Raw genomic sequence first — 25,375 nt, forward strand, 5'->3', positions numbered from 1 at the left:
AACGAGAAGGAGCACATCGAGGACGGCGCGTCGTAGCAGGCCAGGGCGGTCGGGCCCGATCGAGGGCTCCGACGCGCACAAGGCGGCGGTGATTGGCGACACCATTCGAGACCCGCTCAAGGAAACCTCGGGGCCTTCGATTAATATCCTAATCAAGCTCATGGCAGTCTTTTTTTTTTTTGATGGCAGTCGAGGCCCTTGTCTTCGCGCCCTTCTTCGCGGCCCACGGCGGTGTCATCTTTAATCACCTCTCAATTTGAGGTGTGCTCCGGCCTCTGGCCGTCGGCTGGCTATTGACCCAACGCCTTTAAGAAAATAAATAAATCGTCCCTACACTAGCTAGGAGAGACTCTGTGTGTCCGCTGGTGATGTCAGCTTGGATCAAAATTTCCTAATTTAAGACTCAAATAATTAAAGTGCTGCTGCAGAGTTGTAGCAAGTCGTAATGCAATACGGCATGCGATACTTAATTTGCTACGTACATCGACCGTCTTTGAAATTAGTTGCCGCACTAAATTAAGCCACAATGCAAGAAAGCTTGAAAATTTTAAATTCTTGAGAAAATTAACTCAAACAAAATCTTTTAAGTATAACAAATAAATAACATGAATTATTTTTATTAACATTCCAAACTGGACTTTTTATGTGATGTGACTGATAAAGACTTTCTGGTACATAAACGTGACCGCGGTTGATACCAACCGTGCACGGCATGCGCTATTCCCCTTTTCCTTGTTGTGTTCAAGTAGCTTTCAATATTTGGTAAGCCTAATTGACTGGTCCACGTACTAATCCCCACTCTATCGATCTTACCTGCTCTCAACCTACCAACCTACTTTGCCCTTCTGGCCTTCCCCTTCCTCTAGTTCATTTCTCTCTTCCCACGAAATCCTCCGACGGGTCATTATTAACCACCTCTGGGGGCATGAGACTCCAGTATGGGACCTCCCCGCGATGGCGCTTTCCTTGTCTTTCCCTCTGAACCCAGAATCATTGGCTGTTGTTGTCTAGCTCGAGTTGAGTTTCTCGATGGGAAGGTATGTTTCCGTTCTTTTTCTAGAGAACTACTTTGATTCAGTTGAATTGTTTGCTTCGGGCAACCAGATCTCGATTCGTTATGTGGATCAATTTCAGAGATCGTGGGGGGATTTTTCACTTTGGTTGAATTGGAAGCACATGCTCTGATTTTTTCTCTAATCTAGGTTTTGTTGTGGAATCAACTGGTTCTCGACACTAATTAAGGGTTAGTATACTATCTGTTTCATCTCCGCCATATTGTTAATGAGGATGCACAATCTTCCATGGCTTTTGATTGGGGTGGGAAGACTTGGGATTAGGGTGGTGGGTTTATTGGGACTATGATCTTTGGACCAACTAGTCGTGTTCCATTGGTATTGTTCATAGTAGCAGATCAATTCAGGGCAAAAAATTTAGAATTTATTACACTTCTCTTGGGTCTTCGATTAAAATAATTATACCATTGTCTAGATTTGTGATAGATGACATACCTCCCAGGCTTTCCTTGTACCCCGGTAAGTTTGTTAAGCTCCTCTAGTGTATGTTATTTAACCAAATGTTCAAATTTCCTTTCCCTATACTCCTCCATTCGGGTTTAAAAGGTCATTTCCAAATTTTAGAAATTCAAGATTACAAGGTCTCTCTTTCATTTTGTTCCGTTAACTGTATGCATTAATCCCCTTAGTTTCCACTTCCACATTTATTCGCTTGCATGTATTGTGTCAGTTTTGCCTTGGTGTTAGTGTTTTGCTTTCGTGCCGGCGTGTTCATCTTAGTACTAGTATTTTCAACATGCAATCGATAACTATTTTCCTTTTTTCACCATGCATGCTTTGGTTATAGAATTTTTCAAGAGAGGCCTTGTAAACCTGCATGGAAGGCCGGAGTACTTGTTAGGCATATGAGAGGTATTTTCTTCTTCTGGTGTGTGTTCTTTGTAGTTGTGTATATGTTTGTTCTTCAAAGCACTACCTATGGTCCGTTTTAATTGACGTTTTCGAGACCTAGAACGGAATAGAGGGTTGCTAAGTACGTATATTACCCGAGATTTGTTTGCTTGTAGTGCCGCACTTCAAGTGTAAATATAGCTATCCGGCGCCCGACCGTAGGCCAGTGTACCAAAAGGTCGAATCTGAAAAACAAATACGGAGTAGGTAGCACTAGCACGCGACGGGCTACTAAGATGCTCGATGAAACCAAAGCATGAAATGCTGCATTACATTAGAACTTACACTCTGCTGCAGCAGCACTATTATTACAAATGTCTGGAATTGGGAATTTGAAATACAACCAGCTGGCTGACACACAAGAGTCTCTCGCAGTCTAGAGGCGATTTGTTTTATTTAACAAACTATTGCTAAAAGGGCTGGGTCACTAACGCCGGCGGCCGGAAACACACCTCAAACTCAGATGTGGTTGAACACTACGCCGCCATGGGCAGCAAAGAACGGCGCAAAGACCAGCGCCTCGACGGCCATAAGCTTAATAAGAATATTAAGCGATGGCCGGGAGGTGTCCTTGAGGGGATCCCCAATGGTGTCCCCGATCACCGCCCCCTTATGAGCGTCGGAGCCCTTAGGCTCGAGCACCCTGGCTCTCTACTCTCTCCGTTTCATAATTCTTGTCTCAAATTTACCCAAAAATAAATATATCTGTTCCTAAAAAATGTCTAAATACATGTAAGATTTCGACGAGAATCATGGAACGGAACGATACTTCTTGGCGTCGTCCCACGCCCCGCCGCTGTTCGACGCAGAACTGGCCTACCTGCACCCCCGACAGGAACCCCGCAAGCGCCTCCATCCCGATTCCCGAGCAGAGTCCCTACAACGAGTGGGCTGAGCACCACCAGCGCCGGTGTCGCTCGCCCTGTTCGGCACCTACATGAGCCGTGCCTCGGTGCGCGCCGTGTACGCGCTCAGCCCGCGGGTCTTTGCGGGGCAGCTCGTGGCCGGCGCCCATGCTTCCTTATTGGTTCTATCCATGACCATGTGGAGCGTGGTGCTCACTGCTCAGCCCGCTCGTCGCAGGGACTCTGTTCGGGACAGAGGCGCTAGGGTGGCTATCTCTCTTGTGGTCGAACAGTGGAGGGGAATGGGACAACACGAAGAAGTACATCGAGGCCGGTGCGTCGTAGCAGGCCTGGCGCTCGGGCCGATGGACTCCGATGCACACAAGGCGGCGGTGATCAACGACACCACTGGAGACCTGCTCAAGGAGACCTCGGCGCCTTCGCTTAATATCCTAATCAAGCTCATGGCCGTCGAGGCCCTCGTCTTCGCGTCCTTCTCTCCCATCAGAGCTGCAAATTTTTGACCTTCGGGATACCCTTTGACTCTACTTAATACAAACAAATGAACTAGTTTTTTAAAAAGTTGTGTCGTTTTAAAATTCTAGTTCATTTGATTGAACCAAGAAGAACCAAATGATAACCGGAGGATCAAAAATTTGCGGCAGCTCTGTCTCTCATGACGCCATCATCTTTAATCACCTCTGAATTCGAGGTGTGTTTCGGTCGTCGGCCTAGTGGCCCAGCGCCTTTAGGAAAATAAATAAATCGTCTCAAGACTAGGAGAGACTATCTATGTCCGGTTCTGATGTCAGCTTGGTGTAAATTCCCTAATTTCAGACTCAATTAAGGGTGCTGCTGCAGTCAGCTTGTAAGTTGTAATGCAATGCAGCATTTCATGCTTTGCTACATCGACCACCTTTGAAATTAGTAGCAGTCACGCTTAATAAAGCTACCTATTTGGTTTCCAGATTCGACCTTAGTACAATAGTCTACGGTCGGGCGCCACACACACACACACTAGTACACGAGGTGAATTGCTAAAGTACTTTGAAGAACAAACATAGATACGCCATAGATTGATAGATACATCTGCATAGAACACTGCACACAGGAAGAAACATAAACGTGTAAGCAGCCTAATAAAGCACGGGTTTATAAGGCCTTTCTTGAAAAGTTGTATAACCAAGACGTACTGAACAAAAAAGAAAAACACTAGTGCTAAGATGAAAACATTGATACTAAAATAAAACACTAATACCAGCACAAAACTGATTCAATGCATGCAACGAATTAATGTTGAAGCAGGAACTAGAGCATTTGTGACTACCGTCACTACTAGAAATCACAATTTTTCCTAGGCAAACCTCTTTTCCTTGAGCTGATTTCTCTCCTCTAGGTAAAGTAAAGATGGAAACAATAACACCCTAGTTAAGATGACGCCATATACACTGCTACATGCTAGAACACCCACCAGCTTTCAATAATTTTGAGACGAGGTTCCAATTCCTCCGAGACACCTTTCCACTCTTTTGTTCAAAATTCAAACATGGTGAGGGGGAAAATGCAAAAAAGTCTTGAAATTTAAATTATTTCAAAAATTTAAATCAATGATTTTCAATATATAAATAGATAAAGTTAATTATTTTTATTTAACATTCCAAAATGGACTTTTATGGGATGTGATGCGAAAAAGACTTTCAGGTGCACGAACGTGGCCACAACCGTGCAATGCACTATTCCTCTTTTCCTTTTTGAGTTCGAGTAGCTTTGAATATTTGGTAAGTCTAATTTACTAGCCTACTAATCTCCACTCTATCAATCAATCTTATCTGCTCTCAACCAACCTCCTAGACCCTTCCCGTTCCTCCACTTCATTTCTCTTTTCCGGGTCATCACGAGCCACCTCCTGGGGCAAGAGACACCCCAGTATGGGACCTCCCGGCGATGGCTCTTCCCTTGTCTTTCCATCCGAACCCAAAGTCTCTAGTTGTTGTTTTCTAGCTCGACGTTGAGTTTCTCGATGGGGAGGTAAGTTTCCGCTCTTTTTCTAGAGGACTATTTCTATTCAGTTGAATTCTTGCTTCGGCCAACAAGATCTTGATCTGTTATGTCGATCAATTTCAGATCGCGAGGGATTTTATTTTCTTTCGTTGGGTCAGAAGCACATGATCAGGGCTGAGGGTCTAGGTTTTCTTGTGAAATCAGTTGGTTCTCAACAAAAATTAAGGGTTAGTATTCTATTGTTTTCATCTCCCATATTGCTAACGAGGATGCAAACATCTTCCATGGAGTTTGATTAGTAAGAGTTGGGGTTAGGGTGGTGGGCGTATTGGGACTATGATTTTTCGAGACGATTTTGTTTTATTCAATAAACTAGTTCCTAAAGGGGCCGGCTGGGTCACTACGCTGGCTGCCGGAACACACCTCAAAATCAGAGGTGGTTGAAGACGACACCGCCATGGGCAGCAAAGACAGGCGCCTCGATGGCCATCAGCTTAATAAGTATATTAAGCGAAGGGCCCCAGGTTTCCTTGAGGGGATCCCAATGGCATCTAGACGCAGTTTAGGTAAATATATATGCTTATTTGAACAACTTTGAGTCACTTGGTATGGGATAGAGAGCTTACATGTCAACAGGTGGAAGGGAAGGTCCTTGGAGATCTTCATAATAGCAGTTATTTGGAGATGTCTTTTTTGGGGGGTATTTTCATGACAAACTGTTTGTAGCAATTGTTTAATCCGCTCCATAGGTTTACGGTTTTTTTTTTGTAAAGGTTACGTTACAATTCATGTGGTTTGCTCTGGTGGCTTATATAGATGACTGGCTTATATCAATCAACCCTCATGGGATTGATATGTTTTACTCGTTCAATGTTTTGAGGAAATAAAAAACTTAAGCCCCTAGTTCATGTCAACTCGTGCTGGGTCAACCATGAGATATATCCTTCCTGCAGCTCGGCTCCCTTCCTTTCGAGCAGCGGCGCGCATGACAGCGCGGCGGCGCAACGGACCGAGGATGCCAGCCCACCGGCCTCTATTGGCAGACGCGCTCGCGGATTATGGGCCGCACCCTGCTAAAAGGAAATAGGGGAAAAAAATAAACTGGAGAGCCCAAATAGGGTGATCATGGGCCGTGGGCTTGGGAATGGTCTGTTGAGTTCCTCTCCTTCTTCCGCCTTCAGTTCTGCCCCCCATTTCCTCGCCGGCGACCACTCCGGCTCCGGCGGCCGCGCCTCCGCTGTCCCACCTAGGAGCTCACCAGTTTAGCCTCTGCCTTGCCCCTGTTATCTGAAGCGGGAATGCATTTTTTCCACTGCACAGATCCATTCTTTCTTCTTCTTCTTCCATGGCGGCGGCGCCATGGCGGATGGCCGGTGAGTTCTCGTTCCCTTGCGCCATTACTTTTTTTTTTTGAGCGAAGGCTGCGTCATTACTTGTTACTACTAGTACCTAGGCGCGCATAGTATTTCTCCTATCATCTATATGCACGCTCCCTGGCCCTGAGCGTTGATAGATGATAGGTAGGTAATCTGAAGAAACTGCAAACATTTGTTTTACTGGCATTAGTAATATAGCAGTACCTCAGGTGTTGACTGCTTGATCTTAATTCATTGGAAGTTTCTATGCTATTCCTTGAGGAAATCATGTTATGTCCGGAGCAGTTCATCATAGCAATGAAATGCAACGGAAAGTATTTATATGGATCTGACAAATAGATGCCTGCAACGTCCTTATATAATGCCGTACAGTAGGTAGTACTACCACCGATCCTAAATTCTTGTCGTTGTTTTAGTGCGCAAATTTGAACTAAAACAACGACAAGAATTTAGGATCGGAGGAAGTATTAAACAAAAGTAGAGCTATAGTTGACCTGAACGTATCACGAAGATGTGGCACAACCTACAAGTAATTTTCAAACAGATTAATTTCAGATCCAGATCTGACGATTCACACGCAATATTCATTCATCTGTTCAAAATTGCATGTGACCCGCATACATGGGTTAGAGATGTCAAAACTGATACTGAGAAGATCAAGCTAGATGAGCAACCTGACAGCCCACGCTATGCGCCTACTTAATTAGCTCTGTCCAATGCAGCTGCCTGGTATAGTGTTTTATTTGAGGAGAGTGCTGCAGATTGCATAATGGATCGGAAGGTGGATGCGGTCGGTGCAAGGGATTTACTGGCACAGGATTTGGCCTAGCTAGCTGCAGGTTAATTTGTTCACCAGGTTGCTCTGTCCACTTAGTTTTCTTGTTCCTCTTGTTTGGTAATGCATGCAGAGGACAAACAAAAAGTAGCTTCATATGGCTTGATGATTTGAACAGAAGCAACCAGCTCTTGCATTCACCCGATTTTGTTGAAGCATGCACAGAAAAGATACAGAGCTTGTTATTATTCTTGGAATGCATTGGCAGAAATAACAAGCCAATTGATTTGAAAATGCTGGTTATGTGCATCTTCCCACTCATATGTTTGACCAGAAACGTGTCAGCAGATGGATGAGATAAACTAATCTTGCCTGCAATGACCCTTCGTACTAAACTACTAGCAACGATCTGAGACATCAATAATTAATGAAAAGATTAAATTCAGATCCAAAAATCTGACAATCTGGCACTTGTTCCCTTCACTTGTTACGCTAATTTCCTGCTGATTGGTAATGCAGAGGATGAACTAGAAGTAGTTCCATCTGGCTTGATGAGGGGATCATCACAGAAGAAACAGCCCTTGCATTCGCCCATTTTTGCACTCTATAAACACCGCTTGTGGTTATTCCTGGAACGCATTGGTGGTACTCTATTTACGTGATTATCCCTAGCTAGTAAGAACAATTGCAATCATTTGTAAACAATGCCTGGGCTGCAACTTATTTGCTCCAGAGTGTTTGTAGACAAGACTGAAGAATCTGCAAACATTTCAGCATGGATTCAGATAAACAATAACAAGCTACTCCCTCTGGCCGGAATTACTTGTACTAGATCAGCGACAAGTAATTCTGGCCGGAGGGAGTAGTTAATTTGGATGCATTTTTATTTATTTTATTATCCAAGAAAAATTAATAGTTGTGTGTGGTCTTAGGTGATCTGGCACACTACTCAAATAAAATTAATAGTACTTGTCTACAGATGGAACAAATAATCTTGCCTGCAAAGGCTCTACGTACTAAACTAGAGCTGTTTAGCTGACCTAATGAATCACGATCGACGATCTGGCCTCAAAAGTACCAGTAACGATTAATGAAGAGACTAAATTCGGATCCAAATTTCCAATATAATTCGCTTTGGAGTGCGGTGATATGTGGTCATGCAATATTCAGGGGACTAGCTGTGGTTGGCTGTTCTGATTTCTGAGGCATCTGCACGCTAGGCAGCGTGTCTTGAGGACGTCCTCTATGGCTGTGGGAGACTAGTAGTCTGCAGCGCCTTTGGCTCTCTTCTCCAAAGCGGGAGCGGCCCAACCCTGCCCTTGTAGAGTGGCTTCTTCTCTTGTGTGGATGGCATCTCTAGGGTTGTTTGGCAACATCATTTGTAATGTCTATCTAGTGGCCGTTGGATGTGCTTTTGTCTTGAGTGGTTGATTATTTCGGCCTGGTCTTAGACTTGTTATTTCGGCCGTTGGATGTGTCTGGCGCAAGCTTTATGTTTTCTCGAAGAAAAAAGCATGTTATGTTTAATCATATCGTTGGAGGAATTGCTCATATGAACTGTTTAGTTGCTTCAGAATCTGTCCTGCAATGTGTACATGTTAATTGAATTGCAATGGAAAGCATCTATGTTAATTAATTTGTACGCTGGTTGTATGCATCTTGAGATCCACAAGCTAGATAAACTAGAATATTATCATGGGAGAAAAATAGACCCATCACCTTAGCTGTACAGTTGGCAGTCATGCATCGACTTGTGTTGCGAAGATAAAAAATTATACTGTACTTAATTACCTCTGCCCAATGCAGCTGAATGCTAGTGTTTTATTTGAGGAGCGTGCTGCACGTCATTCGAATCTCGAGGTAAATTATAAGACAGGTGCCCCAGCATCTAAGTTTTCTTTTCCTCCTGTTTGATAATGCACAGGTCAAACAAGATGTATGTAGCTTCATCTGGCATTCGCCCGTTTTGCTCAGGGGAATACAACTTGATTGTGACCATTCCTAGAACATTGTAAGCATTACTCCCTCCGTTCCATAATTCTTGTCAAAATATTACATGTATCTAGACGCTTTTTATGAATAGATACATCCATTTTTAGGCAAATTTGAGACAAGAATTATGGAACGGAGGTAGTAGTAAACAAAGTCTGCAGGGCTGCAATTTTTTTTCCAGAGTGTTTGTAGACAAGACTGAAAAATCTACAAACATTGCAAACATTAGCTTCACTTCCGTATGTTCATATACAACGATGAATCGAAGCCCAGTATGTCCTCTCACTCTGGCCCTTCAGTTCAGTGAGAAGCACATCATCCATCCATCTCAAAGGTTGGAGGCAGTACTTTCAGTTTGGTCTCCAGTTAGTTATAAAGTTTCCTTGTTAGTTTCCCTACTTAACTTGAACTTGCATTGCCTCTATTACAGCGCGTAAAACAAGTCATGGCGATGGTTCTGGATGCTTTTGCATCCTACCTGCAAGGCATGCTGACTGAGATGGCGGCGGATGAGATTCATCTGCTGCTCGGAGTCTCTGTCGAGATCGACAAGATGAGTGACAAGCTAGGGGACCTCAAGAACTTCCTTGCCGATGCTGATAGGAGGAACATCACCGACAAGAGCGTGCAGGGGTGGGTGACGGAGCTCAAGCGCGCCATGTACGACGCCACCGACATCCTCGACCTCTGCCAGCTCAAGGCCATGGAGTGTGGAGAGTCCACTATGGATGCAGGGTGTTGCAATCCCTTCCTCTTTTGCCTAAGGAATCCCTTCCATGCTCATGACATCGGCAGCCGCATCAAGGCGCTCAATGTGAGGCTCGATGCTATCAAGCAACGCAGTGCTGCGTTCAGCTTCATCAATCTTGGGTCTTATGAGGACCGTGGTGGGAACATGCATGCCTCTCATCCTAGCAATCCTAGCCGTGAGACGTCAGGGGAGATCGACAAGTCAGGTGTGGTTGGAGAGAAGATCAAAGAAGACACAAGGGCATTGGTGGCTAAGATCTTGCAGACAGGTGATGGGGTCAACAACAACATCATGGTGGTCGCCATTGTAGGCGTCGGTGGGATTGGCAAGACCACCCTTGCCCAGAATGTCTTCAACAACGAATCCATCCAAAGTGAGTTTGACAAGAAGATATGGTTGAGCGTCAACCAGAACTTTGACAGGACTGAGTTGCTCAGGACAGCCATCACCCTTGCCGGGGGAGACCACCGCGGTGAAAAAGTATTGGCCGTGCTTCAACCAATCCTTACCGAGGCACTAAAAGGGAAGAAGTTCTTGCTGGTGATGGATGATTTGTGGAGTCATGGAGCATGGGAGGGTGTGCTCAAAACGCCCTTAGTCAATGCTGCTGCTTCAAGCAGCCGAGTCCTCGTCACTACTAGACATGAAGCTGTTGCCCGAGGGATGACAGCCACATGGCCCCACCACCACATCGACACTTTATCGCCTGATGATGCTTGGTCATTGCTCAAGAAACAGGTACGTAAGTAGTTAAACACTATTGTCTTAGTCAAGTGAATAATTTTGTCTCCATCTGTTTATTATGAGACTAGGTAGTTAAGAGAAATGAGGATGCTTTTGAATCAGTATGGTCGTTAATTTGAGAGGTTATATCTACTATTACCTCCTGGGAGATAAGAGGCTGTCAAAAGTCTTGTACCGCTGGTATTAACAAATGTGAAGAAGTAAATAATAACGTCGTCATAGCACCAATTTGATTTTCCATATGTTATTCATGCCTATGTAACAAAGATTCATGACATTGGGAGATTGTTTTGTCGAGCTTGATTGATAGTTGTAAAATTCTGTTAACCAATAGATGTGTCATATTTTACCAATGAAGAAATATCGTGCTAAATTAGAAGAGAAAGAGACCACAGAAATAGAAGAGAGAACTTTTTTAGGGGGTTTCATGCAAAATACTACCTACGTGTGCAATGATGGTGAACCCGCCACACATGCTGGTCAAAGCTAATCCGGGATCAGGGTGCATAGGACTTGACATGAATGACATAAACAATTCTATGACCCAGACATGTTGATTTGAAGAATTGGGACTAACTTGGCATCTTAGAAAAAGTATTAGGATCTCCGATGCATTTTACTCTTTGCAATCCGCCTAAAATTCACCCTTCGCAGTTTGCCTTCACCCCTTTTCGAACCATGGGATCGGCTTCCACTGCTTGGGGCTACTACAAAGCATGGACCAGCCATCCTGAAGCCCTTGCTACCCTGGGCCACTGCCCTCATCCCATGTCTGCCGCAATTGTATCTGGAACGGCAACCCCAACCTCCATCGCCAGCTGACCCAATGAAGAGCCACACTAACCAAGTCCACGACCTTTTTTCTCATGCAGAAAGAGGGGGTCGTCACCCTACAGCACTCGACCACAACTTCACCTCCTAGAGCCATGGATATGCCATTCCCTGGGACCGTCGGCCAGGCTTGCTTCGTTCCCCTAGCTCCAACTGGATCCATAATAGTGACAAGCAGCAACCCACTTTCATTGCAGCATATATACAATCCAGTAGAAACATGTACTAGACTACTACTGTTGCAAGCACTAGATAGTAGTAGTTTCAAACACCAGTACTAGGCACCCTCTTCTTTTTTATCTCAGAAGAAACATGCACGCCCCGGAAGCATATATATCAGCGGCATCGCCCTGGATAAAAAAAATATGTTGCACACACAACATATTTTCCTCTTCCTTTCACCAGGCAAAACATATACCAATACAGCAGCCATAGGTTGGTCATCTTCCCTGTTGCTCTCCTCTGCTGCACTTGTTCTCGCGCACAACAGCAAACAAAGAGCATCAGGTCAGTCCCCATGCACTAGACTACTGCTGCTGCTGCTGCTCTGATTTGCCAAGAAATGCAGTGCAGGGCCATTGTTTAGCAAGCCATGTTACACACCAACTCACACTCCAGCATTTCCATACTGTGAATATTTACATAGTCAAACATATCCTTGATCAGTGGGTGATTAGATAATCAAATACTCTTGTCTCTTCAGAGGTGAATTTAAGCGTCTTAAAGGAGCTTTCTACCTAGTTAATGACTCTCGTTCTGCATGTTTGCAGGTACTCTCCAATGAGGCAGATGAATACCGCGTCAATATGCTGAAGGATGTCGGATTAAAAATCATACAAAAATGTGGTGGTTTGCCACTTGCCGTCAAAGTAATGGGAGGACTTTTGCGTCAAAGGGAGATGCAACGTAGTGACTGGGAGCAGGTTTTGGATGATTCGAAATGGTCAATGAATAAAATGCCTGAAGATCTCAATAATGCAGTATACTTGAGCTATGAAGCTATGCCTCCTTATCTAAAGCAGTGCTTTCTATATTACTGTCTTCTTCCTAAAAGTAACAGTTTTGATGATCTTCACGTCATTGGCATGTGGATTAGTGAAGGATTTATTCACGGAAACTCTGGTGATTTAGAAGAATTGGGGAAAAGACACTACAAGGAGTTGATATCTAGGAACCTTATTGAGCTTTTTAAATTGGATTATGGTCAACAGTTTTGCAACATGCATGATGTTGTTCGCTCATTTGGTCAATATATGGCTAAAGGCGAAGCACTCGTAGCTCACAATGGAGAAATTGATATTCTTACTAAACTTAGTTCACAAAAGTTTGTTTGGTTATCTATAGAATCGGAGGAAGTGCAATCTGGTGAAGTTGACTGGAAATCTTTGCAAGAGCAGCAGTCAATGAGAACATTAATCTCAACTATCCCAATCAAGATGAAGCCTGGTGATTCATTGGTTACTTCTTCTAGTCTGCGTACTCTATATGTAAAATCTGTAGATGTGGCTTTGATTGAATCATTGCATCAACTCAAGCATCTGAGGTATTTATATCTAAAAAATGCTGGTATATCTGCACTTCCAGGGAACATTGGCAAGATGAAATTTTTGCAGTACCTTGACCTTCTTAAATGTAGAAATTTGGTGAATCTTCCTGATAGCATTGTGAAGCTTGGTCAGCTGAGGTATCTTAACCTTCCTGGCGAAATAAGTATGATACCTAGAGGGTTCTGTGGTCTGACAAATATGAGGATTCTGGGTGGGTTTCCAGCTCTCATGGATGGTGATTGGTGCAGTTTGGATGAGTTGGGGCCTCTTTCCCAACTCAGATTTCTGAGATTAGTTCAACTGCAGAATGCATCTTCTGCTGCTAAGGCTAGTCTTAGTGAGAAGAAACATCTTATCAACCTAATCTTGTACTGCACCCCCACAGTGGGGAATAATGAGTTGGATGAGCAGCAAAGAATAGAGAAGGTGTTCAAACAGCTCTGCCCTCCGTCCAGTGTTGAAAATATTGATATTCATGGGTATTTTGGCCAGAAACTCCCCAGTTGGATGATGTACACAGCAATAGTGCCCCTGAACAACTTGAAGTTTATATTGCTGTCTGACCTAGCTTGTTGCAACCAACTTCCCAATGGGTTGTGCCCTCTCCCCTGTCTGCAGGTGCTTGAGGTCAATGGTGCTCCATGCATCAGTCGTGTTGGAACTGAATTCTTGCATACGTCACAACCGGCGGTGGCTGCATTTCCAAGCTTAAACAGGATGGTCTTAAAAGGAATGGTGGAATGGGAGGAGTGGGAGTGGGAGGAGCAAGTGCAAGCCATGCCCCGTTTGGAGGAGCTTTTGCTTGGTAATTGCAAACTCAGGCTTGTTCCTCCTGGTCTGGCCTCCCAGGCAAGGGCTTTGAGAAAGTTATACATTAAAAAGGTCCAGCAGCTCAGCTACCTTGAAAATTTTCCTTCCGTTGTTGAGATTACAGTGCTTGGATGCCCTGACGTGGAGAGGATCAGTAATCTCACCAAACTGCATAAGCTCACCATCATCGATTGCCCAAAGCTGAAGGTGCTGAAGGATGTACCTGAACTCCAGAGGCTGATTCTGAAGAATGTCCAGCAGCTCCTCTACCTTGAGAAATTTCCTTCTGTTCTAGAGCTTAAAGTGATTCAATGCCTTGACATGGAGAGTATCACTAATCTTCCCAAACTGCAGAAGCTCACCATCGCCTATTGCACAAAGCTGAAGGTAGTGAAGGACGTGCCTGCCCTGCAGAGGCTGGTGCTGGAGGATGACAAAATGGAAACACTCCCTGAATACACGAGAGATGTGAACCCGAGGCATTTGGAGCTAAAATGTAGCCTAATGCTGCTCACTTCCATGGCAGCGGGACAATCTGGACCTGAGTTTGACAAGTTCAGCCACATCGAGCAGGTCGAGGCCAAGGAAAAGGATGAGTACATGTTGTATACAAGAGAGCCTTACAGCTTGGACACAAATATCAACTGCTCATTCCTGTTAGGAGGTAAACCATCATCATAGCTCCTTCATCTCAATTTATTATGCAACTCTGTTTTTCATTTCTATGTGATAATGTGATAATCAGCGACTTCATTTTGTTTCATACCTTGTTTCCTTTTTCAAGGATCCTTCATTCAGAGTACAAACAAAAAAATGGTAATAATAATTATGCATTGACATATATGACTCGGTTTTTGTACTGCACGTTAATTTGTACAGTATGTTGGAGTTAACCTTGTTGTGTAAGTGATTAGATCATGTTTAGATTTGATTTATTTTTAGTTATTTTAGTGGTTTAAATGCATTAGAAAAAAAATGCTTGTGTCAAGTGTGGTCGAATTAATTATTTGAGAGGCACATTGACAAAGAAGTAGACGCAGTTAGTTAACCAGTGCGCATGCCATGTGTGTTCTCTGTGTCCAGTGTGAGTCTAGTTCCTGGGACTGGGAAAGTTGATGAGAATACCAACCAAATGCTGAACTAGCTCAACAATCAACATACTGAAGGGTCCATAAAAATACTACTTTCTCAATTTCTGGATATAATCTTAACACTGCCACTGCTAAGGCAACCTTGCTTTGCAAGCTATGGATAATTATGTAACTTCTTTTCGCATTTTGTTCTCATGCAGGAACACTATCCATTTTCAAGGATGCACAAAGACTCGAGTCTATGGTAAAAATGCCAAGAAAAGCCTTCGACTACATCTGCAGCTTGGTGAAGCAAAAGACTTTCCGAGATATGTACAGCCACACCTTTCTTGATGGGAAGTTGTTGTGTTTAGAAGACCGAGTTGCTGTCGCTCTGATAGTGCTCAACTCTGGAGATACACTTGCAACCATAGGATCCTCTGTTGGTGTTAACGAGGCAACGGCCTCGCTGGTAACCAACAGCTTTGTTCATGCTATGCCCAGACCAAGATGGCCAGACACTGGTGAAATGGAGAAGGTCAAATTTAACTCTGACAAGATCTATGGTCTGCCAAACTGCTGTGGTGTTATCCATACAAGTTGCATCCCATTTGGATCTCAAAACAGCAACAATGAGAAGAATGGCAGCTTGCTAATGCAAGTCGTCATTGATTCAAATATGAGGTTCATAGATGTTAAGTTGGGATTGTTTGATGACAAGGACAAGTTGAGCGTTTTGCACGGCTCTTATCTGTCCACGAACTGTGAGAAGGGTATTTGGCTGAATGGCAGCAAGCTCAAGGTATCATCAGATGGATCTGGAGAAGTTGGGGAGTACATAATTGGTGATGCAGGATACCCTCTTCTCCCCTGGCTCCTCACACCTTACCAGCTGGAGAATGACCTCTCAGAAACCAAACTGGAGTTCAACAAGAGGCACTCCGAAGCCATGGCTGTTGCACTGAAGACGTCAGCAAGGTTCAAAGACATATGGAAGGGTCTGCATGGAGGAACGTGGCGCCCGGAAAATCGGGATGAGCTGTGGAGGGCTATCCGAGTGTGCTGCATGTTGCATAACATAGTGATAGGCATGGATGATGAGGGTTTCGACATTCCCAGCTCTCGCAAGGTGAATTACCGCGAGCAAGTGCGGCGCCAATTAGCAGGTGAAGACGCTGTCAGGGCTAGGAATATATTGTCCCAGTACATGACCAGCAGGTCGTCCGAATCTAGAGGTAAATTAACACTACTGCTCTAGCATCTTAATTTTGTTGTCAAGTTGCTCTGTCCACACACTGTGTTCTAGTGTTTAAAAAAAACATATCTTGTTCTATTATCTCCTCCTGTTGAATCCCTTTTTCATTCGACCCAGTGGATAAAGAGGAGCAACAGGAAGCAGCTTCATCCAGTTCAGGGGATAAAGAGCAACAAGAATTACACACACGAACAGCCGTGGAGAAGAGAAACAATGCTAGCTAGCCAGCTGGAGATCCGATCGGCATCATCGCTTAATTTGGTATTCTTTTTCTGCCACGTCTTCCAGCACTTAACTTCTGCATCAAGCTTATCATCATATTGTTCTTGTTCCGTTCTTTGATGGCACTAATGCCATAAATTATTCTGAAAATAATAAACCTTGTACACCTTAATGTGTGAGCAGGTGGAATTGATGAAGCTACGCGGCATTTTACATCCTCATCTCATCCTACGGCTTGGTTGCATCATCTGTGTGAATGCGGTGAAACCCTGGCAATGGAGCAACATGGATTATAAAAGTTAATGCCTTTCATTTATACTGGTCATCTCTTTGGCAAACGCACAAGTACTGTTATGTGTTTTATTTGTATGTTGGGGACCGTTAAGCTTAATTTTATGGGTTGAGAAAACGATAATATAGCTGCAAGTGGACTTTTGTACGTGAATTATTTCTATCCTTCAATTGATGTAACCTGGAGAATTTGCAAACACAAATAGGAGTCACGCGCCACCAGGCCCGAGCCCACAGTAGTGCGGCCTGTTCAGCCGAACAGGGCCCCAAACTTTTGGGAGTCTCGAAATTTCTATACAGGTCTATTAGGTATAGAGCCCATTAGGCATTTGGCTGCCCATTTTGGTCGATCGCCAGATGGCTCGCGTGACTCCCCGATGCTGCGTCTTCCCTCAGTTCGCGTCTCGTGCCTCCAGAGACCAGTGCCAAAAAGATTTTTTTTTATTCCAAACTGATCAAAAAGAAATTTGGGGCTTCTCGTCTTCTCCACTCACGGGACGACTTGAGGGTGTGCATTCAGTTTTCGGTTCGGTTAATACTGTTTTCGGTTAATATGGTTAGTATACTTCGGTTTATACGGTTTATTTTTGGTTATAACCATTTAATTTCTGTTCTGTTTCGGTTTCCAGTTCAGTTTTGCACAGTTTGAGGACGACTGGCTGCACTGCATGCGATCTCGCTCGCCGGTGACCGATCGTTCTCGTCTTGTCTTGCCCGGCCTGATCTCGGCTAGCCACTCGCAAGGGCAGGCAGCAATTTTTCTTCTTCGACCAGGAGCTCCAGAGGCAGGTGTGTGCCGCATCCTAGATTCCTAATCCCTAAACCCAATAGTTTAAGAGATGAGTGAAATACACCACTAGTTCATAAATTCGGAACGAATGCACAATTTAGTCCATAAACTAAGAAAACACAATTTATTGTTCCGTTAGTTCATCCCTTGAAGATCTTCTTGTGTGCAATTTACTTAAGTAACATACTCTGCACTAACTCCCTGCGCTCCTCATCGATCATCATTAGTCTTGAAGTTAGCAGTGTCTCACCGAGGAGCTTCACCTTTGGAGACTTGCTGGACCGAAGGCTACAAAATGGGTTGATCCCCCATGAGTCTCACTATGTTGTTGTTATTGTTTCTGTTTTTGTTGGTTTTGATGCTACAGTGTGCAATTATTTGTCCTCTCTTCCTCTTTGTTTTTTGTTCATGTACAATATTTGTTTCTCCTTAATTAATGAAATGTTCGTCCAAAAAAAAGGTTCTCGAAGTTTTAGTCTTTTGTTGTTGTTATTGTTTCTGTATTTTTTTTTTGTTACTCCACATCCCTTAGGCCTTATTTTGCACTAGTGTATATTTTAGTCATAAGTGTATTGGTATTTGAGAAGATTGAGTGACCACCCAATACTCTCAAAAATCCCTTCCACCCCAAAACACAAATGATAAGTGTTTTTAACTGATACCAAATGAAGTACTGGAATTTACTCATTATTTTACCTTTTGTGTTACCATGACTTTAGTGGTTTCTCCTTACTACAAAAACTAATAACTATGCAAGAATTTTGTGTAGGAAATCTAGCAGGGCGTACTCGTATAGGAAGAGGGTACAGTCATTCTACAGTTTTCGACTTTGCAAATTTTGTGTACCTTTGGATTTTACCCCATTTTGCCTCCAAGCAACCACACAGTGATTGAAACAATGTTGACACAACGATACTACATCAATGGCCGCTTGTGATAAAAAATGACAGCTGACTCGACTCCCCTGGGTGCCGTGTGCATCCCGGATGCCTCTCAATCTGAAGAACTACTAGAACACACAGTTTCGTTTTGGAGTAAAGGGAGACCAAAGATGTAAAGGATCCGGAGCATGTTCTGTACTTATGAAAGCAGTCGAATGGAGTAAGTACCAAAGCTAGTCTAGTAGTGGAACCAAGTTAGCTATCAAACCACGGTGGTGTCTAAGTAAAAGAACTTCTGCTACTAGTACCTATTGTGCTACCGACACCAAAGATGTAAATTTGAGGTTGGCCCCAGACTAGCAGGAAGGGACTAAACGTTGGTTGACCACGATGCTGATGTCTAGCACTGAATGTGATTACACTCATGAAACTTGGTTCCTCAGGTAGTGCGTGCTCTAATGGATCAAGCTCTATACGGAATCAGCAAGGCGGTATCTCCCTTGTTTTCCCTGGCTTAAAGACCCGTAAAACGCCAACCAAACACTTAGTCAGGTTATCTAGCAATATCGCAGCCCCCTGCATTTTGTCACTTGTCAGCCCTATGGTTACAATCATACGTCTCATGTCCAAAAACATCAATTTACATTTACCCGCCCAGCCGAACCTAAACAAGCATTCTTCTTTTGCAGAAATCCCTAAAACCTCTTAATCCCTACATCCTGAATATCTTTCGTCGGTTAACTCTGATCTGAACCCTCTTTCCCCGCTTGACGGGAACCCCGATGATCACATCATAAGCATATTCCCAAGATATGTTGTCGTCGATATTACCAACACGGTGACCAGGATATTCCCAACACCTCACATACCCATGCTCAGGTGTTATGGTGGTACGGTACATGTGGAGGGAGTTCCTTTCCAAGCCTTAGCATGATGGACACCTTGATTGGAGATGCAGAGCAATATTTTGCCGACCAAATATATATTGAAGAACGATAACACAAACAAATAAAATTTCTAGTGCATGTGTTTGATATAGGAGTAAATGTATGAGTAGGGCACATTAATTAGTATTAGAGCCTCCACAGAGAGTGTCGAAACACAATAAGGTAAAGGAAGTCCCAACAACCTCTCGGAGTCTGGGTGGGGCAGTGCAATTATGGAGGACATCCCATGATTCCACCTAGTAGTGTTTAAATTCTGGTGCTCATATATATCAAAGTGTGTCCACCACAAGTGTGTCAAGAAATTGAGTCGATACAATGTGGTCATATAGCTAACAAAGTGTGGTAGTATACAACCATGAAAATGAATCAAAAGATGCACTACAATGGATATAACCTGTTAGTTTTCTTGTGACGTTAACAAAGTGGCCATGATTCACTTGAAGCAGCAAATGAAATATTCATCTGAAGGAACGGACCGATTCCACTGTCACACAAGTGACAAGGCTGCAATTGAATGCACACCACATAATCTGATTCGGCATAGGACGCAAACAAACAGAAATAATCAAAATCGGAGGCAACAAACGAGATGTAACTCTTGTGAGGATACAATGGATGGAGTACGTACTCTTGCAGATTGATTCTCTAACTGACGACTGTGTTGTGAACAGAGGGGCGTTGTGTTACTGCATCAAGAAATGCAGAGACTATGAAAGAGCATCAGGTTTCAGTCAGAAACGCACCCCAGGTAATCAATCGCCTACAGGACCCAAGTCCAAGAATCAGTTTGGTGGCACACGAACTCTAGTAATCTGCCCTAGACAGACAGGGCGAATCAGATCCAAATGAAATGAAGGGATGCACTTGCTGCTGCGGCAATAAGCAAAGGACCTTTGCTTTTGGGGATGGAAGCAAAGAATGGAGGTTGCCCTCCTTGTCTTCCTCGAAGAAGACGAGCCCCTTGCCGGCGCCAGGCTCCAGCGGCATCAGAGGAGACGAAGGCGTTGCGTTTAGGGATTGGTCCGGGAAGTAGTACTTCTTCTCAAGGCGGTCGAGGGATTGTGTTTCTCCCAGGGCATCGTGGAAGTAGAGCGCCTCCTCCCGCACGCATGCAGCCGCGGGAAGTCGACTAGAGCGGGTATGGTGGGGCGGTAAGAGAGAGGAAGCGGCGCCGGAGGCGGGCCGGCGGCGAGAGGCGCAGCGCCCCGCCGCCATGGCTCCGCTTCGATTTGGACCCACTCATGACTCACCCACGTTGAAATGCTCTTTCTTTTTTGTGTTTTTAGGGGAGTTGAAGTGCTCTGGTATGGATCAGTGATGAACAAAAAATAAATCCAGAACGCGGCCCACAGAGATGTACGGTCTAATCCGGTCCATGTGGCCGCTATGCCGATCCGATATGGCCCAGTTGAGCCCATCTGTAGCCACGAGTAAATTGTACAGGTCCAGGGTAGAATATGGGTTAGAGGGAGTAGAATAAATTTTAGACCATAAATTTTTAGCCAAAATAAAACCGAAGACCTTAACCAAAACTAATAGGACGAGACCGGAACAGAAAATACCGAGACTGAAATGACCGAACAAAAATTTGGCTAAAAAGTTTATGGTCCAAAATTTATTCTATTCTCTCCGACACACAATAATTGTCGCTGATTTAATACAATTCCTCCGACTCATATTACTTGTTCCAGATTTAGTATAAAGTTATACGCGACACATAATAATTGTCGCTGATTTAATACAATTCCTCCGACTCATATTACTTGTTCCAGATTTAGTATAAAGTTATACGCCACATGACAAGAAATATCCCCCCGAGGAATTACTAGTTCGGGTATCAATTCACAAAAGATCTAAAATCCGAACGGATCGACCGAACGTCAGAACGTGTGGACATTGGCCTATCCCTACGGCCCAATCAAGGCGACAAATGACTTCCCATGCCAAAAATCCAGGCGCAATTTGGGATAATTTGACCTCTAAAAAAAATTGGGATAATTTGATGCCCTGACGGTCTACTTCCCTAATCCCCAGTGGCCACCCTGACTGATTCAACAATTCCCCTTCAAGTTCCAGTCGCTCGCACTCAGCAGATTAGCACGTCAAATATAAACCTTGATCAAAATGAATGGACAACCCAAAATAGTTTTGGGAGCAATTTTTGTTTAGTTCAGTGTCAGAATAATTGAATCTAGCAATTAACTGGATCTCAATCAATCAATCATGTCTTTCTCCCTACTTTGGAGAAAATTAAGTTTCGTAAGAAATTGTTAAATGCATGTAGTATGACTGAAGTCGGAGTATACAGTACAAGACTTCGGGTATCGATCTTACTTTTCTTGTAATTTGAAACAACTAATTAATTTTAGTTGCTGGGTAATTTACACATGAGAAAAAGAACAACACTGATTACTTTGCTGCTTATGTCAACAATACTCATTTCTTTTTCAACTGCTAGGGGAAAGACATGTCAAAGCATCCATGCAGGTGGAGCATTGCCACCGTTATCGAGTCGCCTGCAGCACCTATCTGCGCTACCGTCAGCTCTTTTTGTGCAGCAGACAACCACGCTGCCACAATCTGGTACATATCAATCAAGCTCTACAAAAGAATCAATGGCTATGTAGGTATAGAAGGTTCTTGGCAATAGAAGGCCTGAAGGGGTTAGACTCGTCGACCACGACAAAGGATGATGACGCTATGGCAACGAAACAATGGAACACATTCTCAAACCGATCCTACCGTAGTATTCTGGCCTTTGACAACTAGTGTCCTCCCGATGCCTCATGTACCGATCCTACCTTGAATTTATTTGGTTTGATGGTTTCAAATGTGAGCTTCTCTCTAAAGCACACCCTCACGAAGACCCCAGAAAGAAATTTTAACCTGCCGTGCCTACATAGGAAGAAAGCCAGCGTATGTGCACACAAAGGATAATGAACACACATGTGATTGCTATACGGAGTGTATGTGAGCTGAGATACAACGACACCACCATAACTGACAATTGTTGTCTACACATGCTTCATGTTAACTGAGACATCTCTTGTAATTAATGCCCCTTTTTAGAGGACAGTACCATTCGAGCAAAGTGTAACTCCTGTCCCCTTCTCATCCTACGAGCTCACCAAACTTTCTCCCAGTCACAACTCATTATGTCAAAAGGAACCCATGGACTAATTAAATTCAAGGTCACTAGAATGACTTTTCATGCAAGTTTGGCCAAATTAAAATGGGGTACTTAGGGTTGAAGTCCATTAAACATCTAGCATGATGAGCCCTTTTCGTGATGCAAGTGTTTTCCAACTTTCATCCAACAACCTAATTTTTTTATGTTGCCATTATATGCCCAAGATTTGGCTCTATGCCACATCCTATCATTTTCTGATCTACAATTCCTCCCATGCCATTTCAACCTTTGCAATGAAGCTTCACTAATAAATCCTATCTATTGCATGCAATTTGCAAATAAATATGAAACCACTCCTTTTATTGAGATGCATTTGCCAATCAACATGAAACCACTTATTGAAAATCAACATCAAACCATTGCAAACCAACATATTCTCTTTTACGAATTTCCAAAAAATGACAACTAGTAGTGGCCGTTGCGTACAACTCATATTCTCTCTAATTCATTTCTTCTTTATGAATCTCTCCAGAAAATAAAATGTCAAGTCTAGTGACCAGCGGCTACACTATAGCTTATATTGCTTATAAGGCGCAAATTGAATTGCCAAAAAATAAAATGAAAGGCTAAGCTAGCTGCCTCAGACCATCAGACTCATGGAATTTTTTGCCCGTGCTACACTCAAACCATAAAATCGACACGCCTCCCTCCCTAGCCACCCCCGCATGTTCCCTATCTAAGTTTTTCCCGGTTCCAGAACCATCTCATCCCATCTCCTCCTCCACCATCATTAATTTCTCCACTCAAGGTCCCACTTGGAAGAAGCCTGAGATCGAAGGAGCTAGGATCGCATCAATGGTTACCCCAAGCCGAACGACTGTGTGGGCCACACAATGGTTCGAGTTCGATGGCTACAACTTTTACCAAGATTTGGGCATCAGAGAGTATATACAGTCCCCTGCTTTCGATCTTGGTGTCTATAGCGATGGCGCATCAAGTTCTACCCTAATGGGCAAATGGAAAATGAAGTTTTTCATGTGTTCGTTCTCGCCAATTTTTTCAGAGAAAACGCCGAGGCCCAGGTGCTCTTTTAGGTCAGGTTGGTCGACTAGACGACCAACAATCTGGAGGCGTTCTGGTGCTCAAATGTTCGCCGCTCCTGTGTTACTCTTTGCTGACTACATCGGACATGGTCAACTTTAACAAGTTTGCACCTACAAATCTTCTAACTGGGCCGATGGAGTCAGCAGAGAACAACATGAGCGTCGTCTTGTTGAGCATCACCAATAGCTCCAGACTGTTGGTTGTCTTGTCGACCAAGCTGACCTTAGAGAGCACCTGGACCTTGGCGTTCTTGCTGACAAAATTGACAGAAACAGACACATAAAAACCTCCATCTTGCATTTTCCCATTTGGTTAGAGCTTGATCCGCCAACAGTAGCCACCGAGATCAAAAGCAGGTACCGGGTATACTCCATGATGCCCAAACCTTGGTAAAAGTTGTAGCCAGAATTGAACCTGTGTGTTGCCTGCATGGTCGTTCGCCTTGGGTTATCCATCGATGCCATCCTAGCTCCTTTGATCTGGGCCTTCTTCAAAGCAGGAGCTTGAAATCTTTACTAGGGAATGTGTGGTGCGGCGGCAGGGGAGGGAGGCCCTTTGATTTTAGGGTCTGAGTGCAGCACGAGCAAAAAATTTACCACAAGTCTAGTGGTCTGAGGCAGTTAGCTTAGCCTTACATTTTTTGGCAACATTCAATTTGCGCCATATAAGTAGAGAGAATATGAGATGTAGTGTGGCCGCAGGTCTCTAGACTTCCCATTTTAATTTTTGGAGGTTCATAAAGAACAAATATAGAGAGAATATGAGTTGTATGTAGCGCCACTGCTATAGTTGTCATTTATGTGGGAATTCATAAGGCTGTCATCTCCCCCTGCGATCCTGTCGCCTCCGGTAGCAGAAATGCGGGGCAAGCGCTGACTGCCATGGTACACTACTATGTAAAGTGCTAACAGTGGCAGTTGAAAAATTGGATCAGTGGCGGGTTGCTGAACCTCTACTGATTAACCCTGCGCCACTGACATGATATTGTTCGACGCAAATACACTACTGGTATGGGGTTTCTCAGTGGCGGTTGCACGTACAAACCCGCCATTGATGTGTTTTCGGCACACAAAAAAGGCACGGTCCGCTCACAGGCCGCACTAAAACCTAAACCCATAGTAACCCACAGAGGAGGTAGGCGGCAGTGACGGGGATCGGCGGAGGATGCCCTCGATAACCGACAGAGGGAGAGAGTGATCGGGAACCGAGAGAGGAAGATAGTGAGAGAGAAAGTACCGAGAAAGGGAGGGCCTAGGTCGACGAGAGCCGCGACGTCAGGGCCGAGGGCGTTCAGATCTGCAGCGACGGATCCATGATGGTGGGGCCGAGGAAGGTCGAATCCAACTCCGTTGGGGCCGAGGGCAGCCGGATCCAGCCGCGACCAGGCCAAGGGCTGCCAGACGGGGCCTCGGCAGCCGTCCATTGCATGGGGAGGTGAGGTTGAGGTGGTCGGCTCCGAAGGGAGGTGGGGAAGCGAAGGGAGTGAAGGGAGTTCGGGGAAGAAAGAAGAGAGAAGAGAGGGGTGGCGGCGGTAAGAAGGAAAAGAATGAAAGAGAGGACGGGAAGGGGGTATTTTATACCACCCCTCAAACCCTAAGCCTGTTGGGCCAGCCCAATAAAAGTTCAGACATTTTTCTTGTTTATTTGCTTTTGAAGTAAAAGTATCATTTTAAATTATTCTATTACCTCTTCCTATTTATATCAAGCTTATATAAACATAAAAGGACCACATGATCACTGTTACAGAATGCTTAATCGCTGACGCCAGTAATGTCTTTAATTAAAAAAGAATAGAAGGGTATGCGAGGTGCCCTTGGCAATATCTTTCGATCCACGTGCGTGCGTGTTTTTCATGTGATAGATTTTGGGCAAAGATGACGGACATAAGCTAATTTTTTTCATGAGAAAATGCAAAACTTGCATCTCGATCCATTCATAAAAGTAATATATAGTTATAAATCTATGACTAGGCCAAAACAACGGACCACTTAAAACACGTTAAAAACAGATGGTCACGAGACCGTATTCACAAAGGATGCAACCAAACAA

At 44.0% G+C, this 25,375-nt stretch overlaps 1 protein-coding gene and 1 long non-coding RNA gene across 7 annotated transcripts; one reads left to right on the forward strand and one right to left on the reverse strand.

The window, feature by feature from the left end:
- Positions 1-812: 812 nt before the first annotated feature.
- LOC100844063 (disease resistance protein RGA2) lies at positions 813-16,677 on the forward strand. 6 transcript variants are annotated; one of them, XM_014899183.2, is made up of 10 exons: positions 813-1,037; positions 1,203-1,243; positions 1,861-1,925; positions 8,886-8,972; positions 9,061-9,287; positions 9,384-10,442; positions 12,050-14,300; positions 14,928-15,941; positions 16,079-16,222; positions 16,367-16,677. In XM_014899183.2, exons 6-9 carry the CDS (start codon positions 9,399-9,401, stop codon positions 16,183-16,185), a joined length of 4,416 nt encoding a protein of 1,471 aa, XP_014754669.1. In that variant the 5' UTR covers positions 813-1,037; positions 1,203-1,243; positions 1,861-1,925; positions 8,886-8,972; positions 9,061-9,287; positions 9,384-9,398; the 3' UTR covers positions 16,186-16,222; positions 16,367-16,677. The 6 variants fall into 6 exon arrangements, with proteins under 6 accessions (XP_014754669.1, XP_024314086.1, XP_024314087.1 ...); XM_024458318.1 differs by lacking the exon at positions 1,203-1,243; XM_024458319.1 differs by lacking the exon at positions 1,203-1,243 and having other exon boundaries at positions 8,886-9,287.
- Positions 16,678-18,698: 2,021 nt separating this feature from the next.
- Positions 18,699-24,868, reverse strand: LOC100837873. Its single transcript, XR_730720.3, has 2 exons — positions 19,721-24,868; positions 18,699-19,622 (listed from the first exon to the last, which is right to left on the reverse strand). It is a non-coding gene; the product is annotated as an uncharacterized LOC100837873 (long non-coding RNA).
- Between the last annotated feature and the right edge of the window lie 507 nt (positions 24,869-25,375).

Source organism: Brachypodium distachyon, chromosome 2 (assembly GCF_000005505.3).
Source record: "Brachypodium distachyon strain Bd21 chromosome 2, Brachypodium_distachyon_v3.0, whole genome shotgun sequence".
Lineage (NCBI taxonomy): Eukaryota > Viridiplantae > Streptophyta > Magnoliopsida > Poales > Poaceae > Brachypodium > Brachypodium distachyon.